At 32.8% G+C, this 13,615-nt stretch overlaps 1 protein-coding gene across 1 annotated transcript; it reads right to left on the reverse strand.

Annotated features, from left to right (window-relative positions):
* Positions 1–4,694: 4,694 nt before the first annotated feature.
* LOC111240608 lies at positions 4,695–6,172 on the reverse strand. Its single transcript, XM_022776013.1, has 2 exons — positions 4,855–6,172; positions 4,695–4,726 (listed from the first exon to the last, which is right to left on the reverse strand). Exons 1-2 carry the CDS (start codon positions 6,170–6,172, stop codon positions 4,695–4,697), a joined length of 1,350 nt encoding a protein of 449 aa, XP_022631734.1.
* Between the last annotated feature and the right edge of the window lie 7,443 nt (positions 6,173–13,615).

The raw sequence follows: 13,615 nt of genomic DNA on the forward strand, positions 1-13,615 counted from the left end.
AGAGATATACCGTTTGGTACTCCGAGAAGAGATCTGTGTGTATCTCTATCACCCTCCCTCAAGATGAATATGTATATTATACATGTTCAGCTTGGAAGTAATAGTGTTAAATTGAGAAGGATAAAAGGACTTGGTAAAGACGTCTGCAACTTGATTAGTCGACGACACATGGAGAAGTTTGATGAGATCTTCTTGAAGCTTTTGTCTAGTAACGTGGCAGTCTATATCTATATGTTTGGTTCTTTCATGAAAGATAGGATTCTTAGCAATGTGAATAGCAGAGTTGTTGTCGCAATAGACGGAGTAAGGAGTCGGACATAGTATGTGCAAATCTCTTAAAAGATATTGTAGCCATTGCAATTCACAAGTTAGAGAAGCTAACGACCTGTATTCGACTTCAGAAGAGGATCTAGAAACAGTGGTTTGCTTCTTTGACTTCCAAGAGACAAGAGCAGTTCCAAGAAAAACACAGAAACCAGATATGGATCTTCTAGTGGTGGCACAAGTGGCCCAGTCAGAATCAAAGTAGGCATGTATGCGCAAAGAATTATGAGTAGAATATAGTAAACCAGAACCAGGAGCATTCTTCAGATATCTAATGATCCTCATGGCTTGTTGCATATGAGGTTGGCGAGGAGTAGAAACAAATTGACTAAGTTGTTGGACGGCAAAAGCAATGTCAGGCCGCGTATGGGTGAGATATAGTAATCGTCCAATAAGACGTCGATAAGAAGAAGGATCTGTAAGAGGGATACCTTCATCAGCAAGAAGTTTGACAGAAGGATTAGCAGGTGTTGGAGCAGGTTTACATCCTAACATACCGGCTTCAGTAATTAATTCAAGACAGTATTTTCTCTGATTGATGCATAGGCCAGTTGGAGATCGAGCAATTTCAAATCCCAGAAAATATTTGAGCTCTCCAAGATTTTTGATATGAAATTTGTTGTGGAGATGATCTTTGACAGTATTAATCTCAGAAAGATTATTCCCGGATAAAAGTATATCATCAACATAGACCAAAATAATGGTGATAGAGGAGGATGAATGCTTGATAAACAAGGAGTGATCGGCAGTACTTTGTGTGTACCCAATAGAAAGTAATTCTGATGTGAGTTTGTGGTTCCAATTTCTGCTGGCTTGTTTTAAACCATATAGAGACTTGTGAAGCTTGCAAACGAGACTCGAAGTAGACAAGCAGAGACCAGGGGGAGGTGTCATATATATATCTTCATCCAAGTCACCATGAAGAAAAGCATTGTCAACATCTAACTGGTGAAGAAACCATTTGTTGCTAGCGGCAAGAGCAAGAACAAGACGAACAATAGTAATCTTTACGACTGGGGAAAAGGTTTCATAGTAGTCGAGTCCTTCAGTTTGAGTGAAGCCTCTTGCCACTAGGCGAGCTTTGTATCTATCAATAGAGCCGTCCGCTTTGTGCTTGATATGATAGACCCAACGACAACTGATGGGTTTCTTACCAGCGGGAAGATTCACCAAGGTCCATGTGCGGTTTCTTTCCAATGCAGATAGTTCAGAGTTCATAGCTTGCTGCCAACAGTCAGATTTACTGGCCTCTTTGAAGGAAGATGGTTCAACTTGTGCATAAATATTGTGACAAAAGGAAGTATAGTTAGAAGAGCAGTTATCATAGGAAAGAAACATGTGTATGGGATATGGAGTAGTATAGGTTGAAGGAAAACTAGAATTAGTACCACAGTAATAATGATCTAAATATTTAGGTCTACTTTTGGGTCTAAGAGAAATTCTTTGTTCAACATCAGGGATAGTAAGACTATCAGAAGAATGGGTTGAATCGTTAGGAGTATCATTAGGGGGAGAATGCAGGTCAGTGGAAAAAGATGGCATATTTGGAAAATCAAATAAATGAACATCAGAATCATCATCATGTGTAGGAGAGGAAGGGGAAGTGAGAGATGTTTGATATGGGAAAACATTTTCATGAAAAATGACATTGCGTGAAATAATAATAGAATGTGAATGTAAATCATACAAGACAAATCCTTTGGTTCCAGGTTTGTATCCAAGAAAGATACATTTGTTGCTTCTGGAATCAAGTTTTGTACGGCCTGTACTAACAGAGCTGGAGTATGATAAGCATCCAAAAACCTTTAGATTGGAAAAGTCTGGTTTAATGGAATAAACAAGTTCATAAGGAGATTTATTTTGAAGAAAAGGTGTTGGCAGTCTATTAATGATGTGAATGGCAAGTTTTATAGCATATGACCAAAAAGGGTTAGGAACTTTAGATTGAAAAAGAAGAGAGCGACAAACATTGAGAATATGTTGGTGCTTCCTTTCAACAATGCCATTTTGTTGAGGAGTGGCAACACAACTAGTTTCATGGAAAATACCTTTGAGTGAATAAAAATCATTTAGAAGAAATTCTTTTCCATTATCAGATCTTAAAACTTTAAGTTTGCAAGAAAANTGGTTTTCAGTTAAAACAATGAAGCTTTGAAGTAAAGTTTTAACGTCAGACTTTTGTTTCAAAAGAAGCAACCATGTAAAACGACTATAGTCATCAACGATAGTTGATGAGTCAATATTTTCTTGACTTTACTTAGTTTATTGTGCTAGAATTAATCAGGGAATTGTGCTTAATTTTCCGGTATTTTCCCGTTTTTCCTAAATATGCTTAATTTGACAGGAAATTCTAATTTTAATTAATTTGAATTTTCTAAGCTAATTATTTGCATTATTATTTGCAGGGAAAATTTTGGAAAAACAATTTGGAGCATTGGGAAGGAGGCAAAATAAATTCAAGACTCTCCATTTAGACTTTTTAAATTTTAATTGTATTGTAATTTTAATTGTTAGAACTTTTTAGACAAACTCTTTGCATCATGGGCCTTAGTGGCAATTTTGTAGAAGCCAAAAAATTGTAGGACACTTGACATCCTAAGGTTTTATTTTTTTAGGGTGGACCCCACCCAAATTTTAGGACACATGGTCCTAGGGAAGGGAGTCCAGCCGTCATTATTATTTCTAGGAGGCTGCCACACACTTTGGGGAAGAGCTCTCGGCAATTGGAGAATAGTAGGGGCATACACTTTTATTTTGGCTGCAACGTTATTTTTTCTTTTTTGGAGAACTTTGAACAATGTTTATTTGCTTGGATTTTGGTTGAATGAAAAAAAAAGGAAGCCGCTACTTTGCTTTTAGTTTTCTTGGCTGGAATGTTTACGGTTTTGAAGATGAATGGAGAGATAAGAGATAAGCAACAGCCGCCACTTCCTTTAGATTTCTTTTTGCTTGAATTTTTTTTTATGGAGGGCTTTGGAAAATATTCTCGGTTATGCGATTTTGGATAAAGTTTAGAAGCATTTTCAATTTCGATTTCTTTTATTTACATCTCTTATGCAGCTGAACTTTTTATTCTCATGCGGCTGGAATCAGAGATTGTTTTTAATTTTCATTTAAGTAGATATTGGAAGGCGCAAGTTAAGCATCTATTGTTCTGGAAGAAGTGTTATCACGGATTGCTAGAATGGAAGGGCAAATTCAATTGCAAATTGTGTCACGGCTCATTAGTTGGTCACCGCCTCGTGGAATTCTATTGTGAATTCAAATTGCTTTTAATTAATTGCCAAATGCTGATTTCTTTTAATGTGCATCTTTTCTTTTCTTCTAGAATGCTGCAAGCGGTGTGTGCCAAGGGTTTTTTTGATTCAATGGAATTCAAGGTGTCTAGCCATGTGGAAAAGGTTTCTCTAATTTGCTTTCTTGGAAAAAGACCACTTGGTCACGTGATTGAAAATATGTTGTTTATTTTTCTTAGTTTTAAATTAGTTTGCATTGTAGGATTAGTTTTTTTTAATTTCTTTAATTTAGTTTTGCAATTAATTTAATTTAACTGTGTTTAGATATTTGTTTAGTCTAGTATTTGGTTTAACATTTTCACTCTCTGGACTCGATTTTAAAAAAATAACTGCAACCACACCAGAGCTCCAAATGCTACGTTTTATATATCAAATGAAAGATAATTGAGTCTACTTTCCAGGAAAAAAAACCTCATCTCATTTAGAGCTCTGTNACTTTCCAGGAAAAAAAACCTCATCTCATTTAGAGCTCTGTAGAAAAAGTTATGGTTAAAACATTGAGCAAAGGTCAGAGCTGCCTAGTTCCAGCGTGAATTTTCGTTTTTACTGTTTTGATTTCATTTTAATTTTTCTGCATCCACAAACAACATTTCAAACCCCCCCACTGTGTTAGACCTGATTCTGAACCGCAGTTTGGTCCTTGAGAGACGACCTAGGAGTCACTTCCTAGCACTATACTGCATTCTTAATATGCAATTAAATTTGTATGGGCCGCGACACCCATCAATAGTCAAAAAATATTTATATCCATCAATGGAAGTTATAGAAAGTGGACCCCAAATATCAACATGAATGAGATGAAAGAAACAAGGAGATTTAGTTTTGCTAATAGGAAATTGAAGACGTTTTTGTTTAGCAAAAGCACAAGCATCACAGGCATCAATAGATTGAAAAGAAATATGAGAATACTGAGAAGCTATTGTCTGGAAAATTTTATTTGAAGGATGTCCAAGTTTCATGTGCCACAAATGACAAGAATCATTAGAATTGTTATGAAAAACAGAAGGAGGAACATCTAACTCTGAAGAGCCTATTGCATTATTATTAAGAAGATAAAAGAGTCCTTGGTATGTCCTAGCTACTCCAATCGTCTTGTAAGTATGCATCTGCACAATGAGACAACTATTGTGATGAAAAACAACAAAATAATTGTTTGAATGTAACAATTTAGAAATAGAAATAAGATGAACAGAGAAATTCGGAACAAATAGAGTATCGTGTAAAATCAAATTACCTAAGATGACAGTCCCAGAAAAGGCAGCAGTGACAAAACTTTGATTTGGTAAGCGTATAGAAATAGGAGTAATAGGTTGTAGAGTTTTAAAAAGAAATTTTGAAGAACATATATGATCGGTAGCTCCACTATCTATAATCCAAGAAGAAAAATTAGCGTTAGAAACAAAACCTGATGATTGTGGAGTACATTGATTGACCCTGGCCACCCTAGGAGTAGGAGGTGGAGGCTGTTTCAACAAGTCAAGAATAACGTCATACTGTTCTTGGGTAAAATGGCACTGGATGTGTGTTTTGTCAACAGTGGAGTCAGTGGGGGTGAGTGAAGTGCTATCAGTCAAGTGGGCAGAAGTATTGGAGGGAGCAGCATCCATTTTGATGGTGGGTTTATAACCTTGAGGGAGGCCATATTTAATCCAGCAATTATCAGAGGTGTGATTGGTTCTCTTACAATGATCACAATACTTGGCGCGTCCACCAAATTTGGTGATATGACCACGGCCACGTCCAGAAAACGCACCACGAGAGGTATTAAAGGTCTTGTTCTGAGGATCTTGGAAATTGACGTTAGCCATGGAATCTTGTGGAATTTGGGAGGAGGAATGATGAAATTCCCGTTCTTGTTGAAGAACCAAAGAGAAGGTTTTAGGGAGAATCGGCATAGGTTCCATGAGCATAATTTGAGAGCGAACTTGGGAAAACTCATCATTCAAACCACGGAGAAACTTAATGACAGAGTCATCGTTACGTTCTTGTTGAATCTTGGTTAATAGGCCACAATTGCAAGGAGACTTGCAGGTGCAGACAAGAACAGTTTGATACAAAGAGAGTTCTTTCCAGATAATTTGAAGACGAGTGTAATACTGAGAGACAGTGGAGTCACCTTGTTTGCAAGATTGGAGGGCTTCTTGAAGATCAACGATGCGGAATTTATCGCCGTGAGAAAAGCGTTGATAGAGATCGTTCCAAATCGCGGACGCAAAATCCATCCACATAACAGATTGTTTGATGGGGAGAGTCATAGAACGCGTCAGCCACGAAATCACCATTTTGTTGCATCTTTTCCAAGCTTCATGAAGAACATCAGTAGGAGGAGGGCAAGAAATGGTACCAAGAACAAATTTGTCTTTATTTTTGGTTTCAAGAGCGACAATCATGTCATGTCGCCATTGTTGATAATTGTTGTCGGAGAGAGGCGGATTGACAAGAATGAGGGCTGGATTTTCGCCAGGATGAAGAAATAGAGGGTGGGCAGGATTGGTAAGATGATCAGTGGCGAAGAAGGAGGCAGCGGTGGTAGCAGAGGGGGAGGAAGCCATGAGAAAAGGGGATCAGACAGAATGTGAAGAAAGGGGGTAAACGAAGAACCCTAAGTAGTTGATTTCTTCTGATACCATGTAAGTATATGAGAGAAAGAAGAGAAAAGAGAATTCCAGAGAGAAACAATGAACTGAATATTATTGATTGAAAAATTGTGTCTCTGTACAACGAAGAAGGAACATATATATAAGGGGGAAAAAAAAGAAATAACAAAAAAATAAGAGGCAAATGGACCGAACTATTACAGGGTATCCACCGTTCGGTATGAAGAAAACACTTTGCTCCCATAATAAGCAATGCAAAAACCACCGTACGGTAACAACACAGTTTGGTTCAAGATAGAGAAAATATCTCTATCAAGGAAGACGGTCGGTGGGAGCTCCCACAACAACTATGCAGTAAGCATCGACAATGCAAGTTGTCCTGTGACTATCATCCGGATATGGCGGCTGACACCGTACGGTATAAAGAAGCAGTGACCGTTCGGTACTCCGAGAAGAGATCTACCGTTCGGTACTCCGAGAAGAGATCTGTGTGTATCTCTATCAAAATAGTGTCAAAAATTGATGTCAAAATATCATTTTTCTTAAAAGAATTAGTCTTCTCATTTAGTGAATGCTAAATTTAGGTCTGGCCATACATTCAATACTTCAGTGTGTTAGTCGCGGAAGACGTCATTTTGTATTGTAGTAATTTTTTGTATTTTGCTTTTTTTCTTTTTATTTGATAGACACAGCAAAAATGTAATCTCTAATTATAAGTTCATCTCTCTACTACTATGTTTCATACTTTAGATATGATTTATAATCTTGCAATAGACTAAATATATTTTGGCTAACACAGTTTGTATTTGATGTATCGTATATGATTTACAATTATTAATATATTTTGTCATTATATGCATATATTATAATATACTATATATGTATATTAATATGATGATTTTTTTTACATTATTATTTCAAAAGTTTAGATATTTGTTTGTGATTTAATATTAAAAAAATTAGATTAAAGAAAAAACTATAAAAAGCTATATTAATTGTGCAAATAGGTTTTTTATAGTGACACATTTTATATCGGTTTCAAATCTACCAAATATTGAAAGTGATATGTTGACAAAATTGTGATAAATTATAAAGATTTTTTATATTTCGGTTGTACTCAAAACAAAACTGGTATAGAAAATGGTGTAATTACAAAATTCTAATAAATTATAAACTTTTCTATATCAGTTAGACCTAGAACTGATATAGAAATTGGCGCGGTGGCCAAAATATAATGTTAGAACACACTTATATATCGTTTAGTTATTATAACTAGTATAACCAGTATAGAATGGTTAATCTTCCTTTTTATCTTCCTTTCACACTTCACTTTCGTGCGCTTGTCTCTTTGTTTCTTTATATTGTTTTTCGTCTTTGTTATACTTTCGTTCAGCGTTGAACTTTGTATGTTCCTATTTACTCGTACTATCCGTTTTTACACTGGTTGTCGTCATTGGTTCTTGTTTTCGCTAGTTGCCGTCGTTGGAGAGGCTTGGTCATGTTGTGGTGGTGTAGCATGTTTTGTGGTACATTCCCTCATTCCGCGCTCAAGCTCTCTTGTTGGCATTACTGGTGCTGCAATTCCTCGCTTGTGTTTAGGGTTGTAGTGGGTGGTGCATTCCCTCATTTCAGTAATGCTCAAGCTCTCATGGTGTGATGGGTTGCTACCGTTGATCGATCTGTTGGCCATGGTGTTTTGCTAATCGTGGTGTTTAGGGTTTTGTTGTCATTTTATATGTAAGTTTCAATTAATATTTACTTGTATTTACGGTTGAGGATGTCGAGTTTGGTGGTATTTACTGTTACATTACATTTCTTGTGAGGAAAATTCCATACTATGAGGTTCTTCATTTCTTGGAGCTTTATGCACCTGTGTTGCATTTAATTAGTGTCGTTACCCTTTTATGTTAGAACAAATGAGAAAATAAGGAGCTATCACTATGCCTAAAAGCCTTTAAGTACCACTTAAAAAAGTTTTTTTACACCGGTTTTTGAACTAGTATAAAAGCAGGGTGTATAGAAAGTGTCACTAGTAATAAAAAAGGAATATTATCGTGCCTGGGTTCACAAGAAACCGAAACATAAAATGGCGCGGTGGCATTTTCAAAATTTTCGCGACAGTATAGGCTCAGTTGTTGTGGAACCGAAGTAATATAGCATATATGACCTCGGTTGTCTACAGAACCGAGGCCATATATGTTATATTGCTTTGATTCCAAAACAACTGAGACTTATACTATTGCGAAAATTTTAAAAATTTCACTGTGTCATTTTATGCTTTGGTTTCTGGTAAATCGAGGTATAATGGACGTGATAATATCTCTCTTTTTACTAGTGATTAGTTAGTAAACTCCTAATTAACTCTAACACATGGGAGTTCTTTAACATTAGGAAAATTTAGTTCTTAAATTTAAGAAAATTATCATCATCACACTTCTAATAAGCAAATGTGATATACGAATTATTTAAAAGACATGTGAAGTAGATACAAGTATCACTACACTCACGAACTAGCTAATAAATCTTTCTATCATGATCTTTAAGTGATCCTAGATTGAAGAACAAGAGAATTAAAAAAATTATATGATCTAAAACTTTACAAAAATGCAGAGCCACTTCTTGTGATTCTCTCATTATCTTGATTAAATCTTTGTTTTTTTCTTTGTCATGCTATTTTTAATTATTCTTGAAGGTTTTTTTCTCCTTCTTAATTAGATCCTTTCTAAATCATATTTACATTAACAAACTAAAGACACTAGACCAAAAGTTCCAAGTGTAATAAAATATGTGGTTAAAATTGAATCACATACTCAAATTTGTAACCACACATTTTTTTGAAAGATTTATCAAAACAAAGCTCAATAAAAAAAAAAAAAAACATAAACTTTTGACTATCTTTTATAAGTTGTTAATAAACTCGAAAAGAAGATTGAAGTATTCTCAAATCTATTCGATTGTAAAAGTGAAAATCATCATCACCATGAATGGTTGACCTATATTGTACTTATATATAAATATTACATACTTTTATCAAGGGTTAATAATTTGATTATGTTCTTGAATACTTAGATGAATTAATTACTAGTCTTTAGTTGATTTATGGTGAGCTGGAAAAACAAATATTAGAGATTGAATTAAGTCTTCTAATATTTTTAAATGATAAAGATATATTTGAATGTGTTAGTTCGTCAACTTTTGAGCTTAAATCAATGATAGACATTTCATTTCCGTTTCGAGAACCATCTGAGCTAATCTACTGCATGCATGATGATTTTTTCTGTTTATTATATTTTTCTATTCAGTTGTTTGGCCGTACACTGTTTTCTGGAACTATTATTTAACTGATATAATTTTTTATTGCCGTATTCAATAAAAAGCATTTTTATTGGCATATATAAGTAAATTATTTATCTTTAAAAGTAAAAAATTGGAGCTGGGAATTGCTATATGAAATGTAAATGTAATTTTTTAAAACAGCTGTCTAATGATACCAAATCTTATTTTAAATATTTGGAATTTAATATTCATTTTGTGTTAGATGATTTCATAAATGCTTAAGATATATTATTAAGATAATGATAGTTTATATCATTGTTTTTATAATATTTTAATACCGTTTTATGATTATTAATATTAATTCTAGAATAATTTTAGACCAATTACAAAATGATATATAAATAATATTAAAATGTTATAAAAAAATGTTGTGAAAGTATAATTATTCATACTATTAATAAATAGGCAAATTTTAACAGGTTCATGCAGTCGCATCAATGTAATATGGTGGCAATCCTTTTGGTCTTCTGTGCTTTCAGAAATTTGGAAAGTCTCGGAATAAAAGGCTACACTAAAGGATTTTAAAGAACTACTATCTAAAAAAATAAAACAAGATAGAAGACCAGGAATAAGAATCATATGAAATAATTGGAAATAGTAACTTCCGACATTTTCAGAAGAATTCAAAGTATATATATATATATATATATATATATATATATATATATATATAAAACGTGGTTGTTTTTTACTTCATATATGGTAATGATATAGGGAAGCAGGTAAAGTTATCAGTTGAAAATAGTTATTGTGCAGCAGCAATGTTGCATGCACATGAAGCTGCAAAAATAGTACTGTTTTGAAGGACGGTATAGTTAATTGCAGTGGCAATGGCACGGGAAACTGGTTCAGATAAAGATTATATTTTGATACAAATAATTTTTTTTTACACTTATTTGATACCATCTTTTTTTTACATTATATACTTTCTTTTATTTCGAAAAATTATAAAAATTCATTCTTTTAAAACTATTTTACTCTTTTTAAATGTGTCAAATGAATATGAATTTGTCTCATGCTATCTTTACTTAGAAAGAAATTGCAATACTCCTATCCTATTGTTATGTCATGCATTCAATTAATTCATATGTTGTGGGGACCGTTTAGAAACAGAACCATTACTTGGAAATATATTGTATGTGGCTGGGATGTGCTCATGTCTTCATTACATTGGTCCCAAATATTTGTTGAAAAGCATGCATGTCTCTTTTATCATGTTTAGGACGGATTCTGAACATAGTTTTGGTGGAGAGTTCAATCCAAAGAGATGCATCTATTCATTAGCTGTGTACTATTAATTGGGGGACACTTATTGGAAAAACACTAATTGTTTGGACTTTTTCAGATATATCAGTTAACAGGAAATACATAAATTACTATTATTGTAATGTGAATTTGGTTCTTTCGGTTGTACAAAAATCATATTGGCTTGTTAAGAATGGCGAAGGTATGAAGTTGATCAAGGTTAATGTAAGACTGAGTAGAGTAGTGGATGAATCCACTATGTTGTTTATCATCTTTAACACTTTAGGCTTTACCATAACTCTAGGAAATTATGATAGAAATATGATATGTTAACGGCTTTTTTATGTAACTATTTTATTGGTTCGTATACTTGAAACATATTAATAACATAACGAAGTAAGTGGTTGTAAAGTAATTGTTAAAAAATATTTTTCATTATGATATTTCTATGGTCAATAATAATAAAAGAAATATGTTAACAATTTTTTAAACAGTTTTTTAACAATAAATTATGTGTCACTATTTTAGTGACCCATATATTTAAAACAGACCAATTAAAAACTATCATATAAACGTTGTAAAAAAGTTCAAAGAAAAATTGTTAAAAAGACATTTTTCATGATAAAATTAGTGCAATTTGTAAATTTTTATAGATGAAATAAAACATGAATTGGTTGATTTAATTTTTCATTGATTCAATTTTGCGCAGAAGCTTGAGACAAGGGCAACTGATTTAGGTGAAAAGGTAGGAGTTTTGTTCTATTACTGTAGTTTATGTACAAGAAACAACAGTAGTTCTAAAATAGGAGTATTTCCCATATATATCGGTCTTGATTGAATTGACTACATATTGCTTCTAAAGTAATAAGTGCTGCCTCGTTGCTAATAAGTTAAAAGCAACCTATTTGCTTAAAAACATATTTTTATTGTATATGTTTCAGGTGGGTATATTCCAAAAATCGCATTTCGTTTTAGGTCAAGCTTTCACGGATTTATATTTGGTACCATTTCAAAAGATCACTTATTAATAGAAGTATCTTACGTGTATATAAACTTATGTCAATTTCTTATTTTATATGTCTTACTTTGTTTGTATCCAATAACTCAACTCTATAAAATTGACTTATAAGATAAGGTTTACAGTCTCAATTTTATATATTATATACAGATCTTATATCTTTAGTTGATGTGAAACTTTTAATATCAAATATAATGTTGGGACATATAAAGTTGTTCGGTTGTCATACACGGATAAAGAACACCAGTAATGTGAAAATACCTTTCTAATAAGCTCAATTCTACGCATTTGTCAAATGTTAAAATACATTTATATTAGAATATCTTTGAAATTGTATTCACTACAAGAAAAAAAAAAAAAGAGTCAAGAGCTAACAGTAATAAGTAAAGGCAATACTAATTTGTCAATAACATTGGACTCTAAAAGCATGATGCTAATTCATTAGCATCCGTTTCTAAAGGTTTACTCTAAGTGACATCGAAAAAGCGGATACTAGTTCATTATTAATTTTTAAATTAGTTTTTAATTAAATGTAATGTGTTTTTATTTTAAAATTCATTTAATATATTGTTGGCTTAACCGACTTTAAATAAAATTTACTTTTCATTTTATTTTTATTTACGTCGGTTTAGTGTACACTATAATCATAATAACTTTGAAAAAAAATTGAGCAACATTTCCATGTTCAAATAGTATAAATAAGATATAAAAAAGAAATTATAATGGATGAAGAAAATGAATGATGACGAAGGAGATGAGAAGAAAATATAATTGAAGGAAATGTATAAAAAAGATGAGTGTGAGCGAAGATGATGAGTATGATAAAACAGATAAACATGAGAAAATTTACAAATGAATGAAGAGGATGAACATAATGATATTTGTTAAAATAGTATAAACATAGTTGGATTTCATTGTCGTAAGATAAAAAATTAAGTTAAAAGCATATAAATCCTCTAAATTAAAGTTGTGTTACTTGAGTGGGGGTAGATATTTGCCAGAGTTGGATTTAATGAACCAAACTCAATCACAATATTTTATAAAATATATTTCTAACATAACTCAAACATTCACATTATTAATTCATAAGTCGTAATTTCTTAGAGAAAAGTCCTAAACATATGTGAAAATTACTAATTTGCGAATTTCTTTTACTAGTGAATAAGGAGATTTTATCAATGATTAAAAATTACTTTTGAAGACGATTATGAGACTATCGTTATTAAGTCCATCATTATAAGTTCAAAATATTAACGATGGGTTAACCCATCGTGATAACTCAACCTTTTAACGATGGGTAGAAGCCATCAAATATCAATCAGGCTTTAGAAGATTATTCATGAGTAGAAGTTACGAAGGAACAACTGAATCAATTCAAGAAAAATGATGTGTAGGAACTTGTAAAGTTACTTTAAGAAAAACATGTAGTTAGAGTTAAATGGGTCTACCGCAACAAGTTGGATGAAGACGGAGAATTATACGAAACAAAGTAAGATTAGTTGTGAAAAGCTACTCACAACAAGAAGGCATTGACTATACTGAAACCTATGCTCCAGTAGGAAGGTTAAAAACCATTCGCATTATATTATCATTTGTAGCGTTCAACAACATAAGGCTATATCAAATAGACGTCAAGTGTGCATTTCTGAATGGTGATATTATGGAAGAAGTGTATGTTAACATAAATCTATATGAATTAAAACAAGCCCCCAAAGTTTGATATGAATTAAAAGACCTCTTATTCATGGAGATATCTTATCACTAGTACAAAAATACCGTTTAACGTCATTGTTTTTAGC

Source organism: Vigna radiata, chromosome 11 (assembly GCF_000741045.1).
Source record: "Vigna radiata var. radiata cultivar VC1973A chromosome 11, Vradiata_ver6, whole genome shotgun sequence".
Taxonomy (NCBI): Eukaryota; Viridiplantae; Streptophyta; class Magnoliopsida; order Fabales; family Fabaceae; genus Vigna; species Vigna radiata.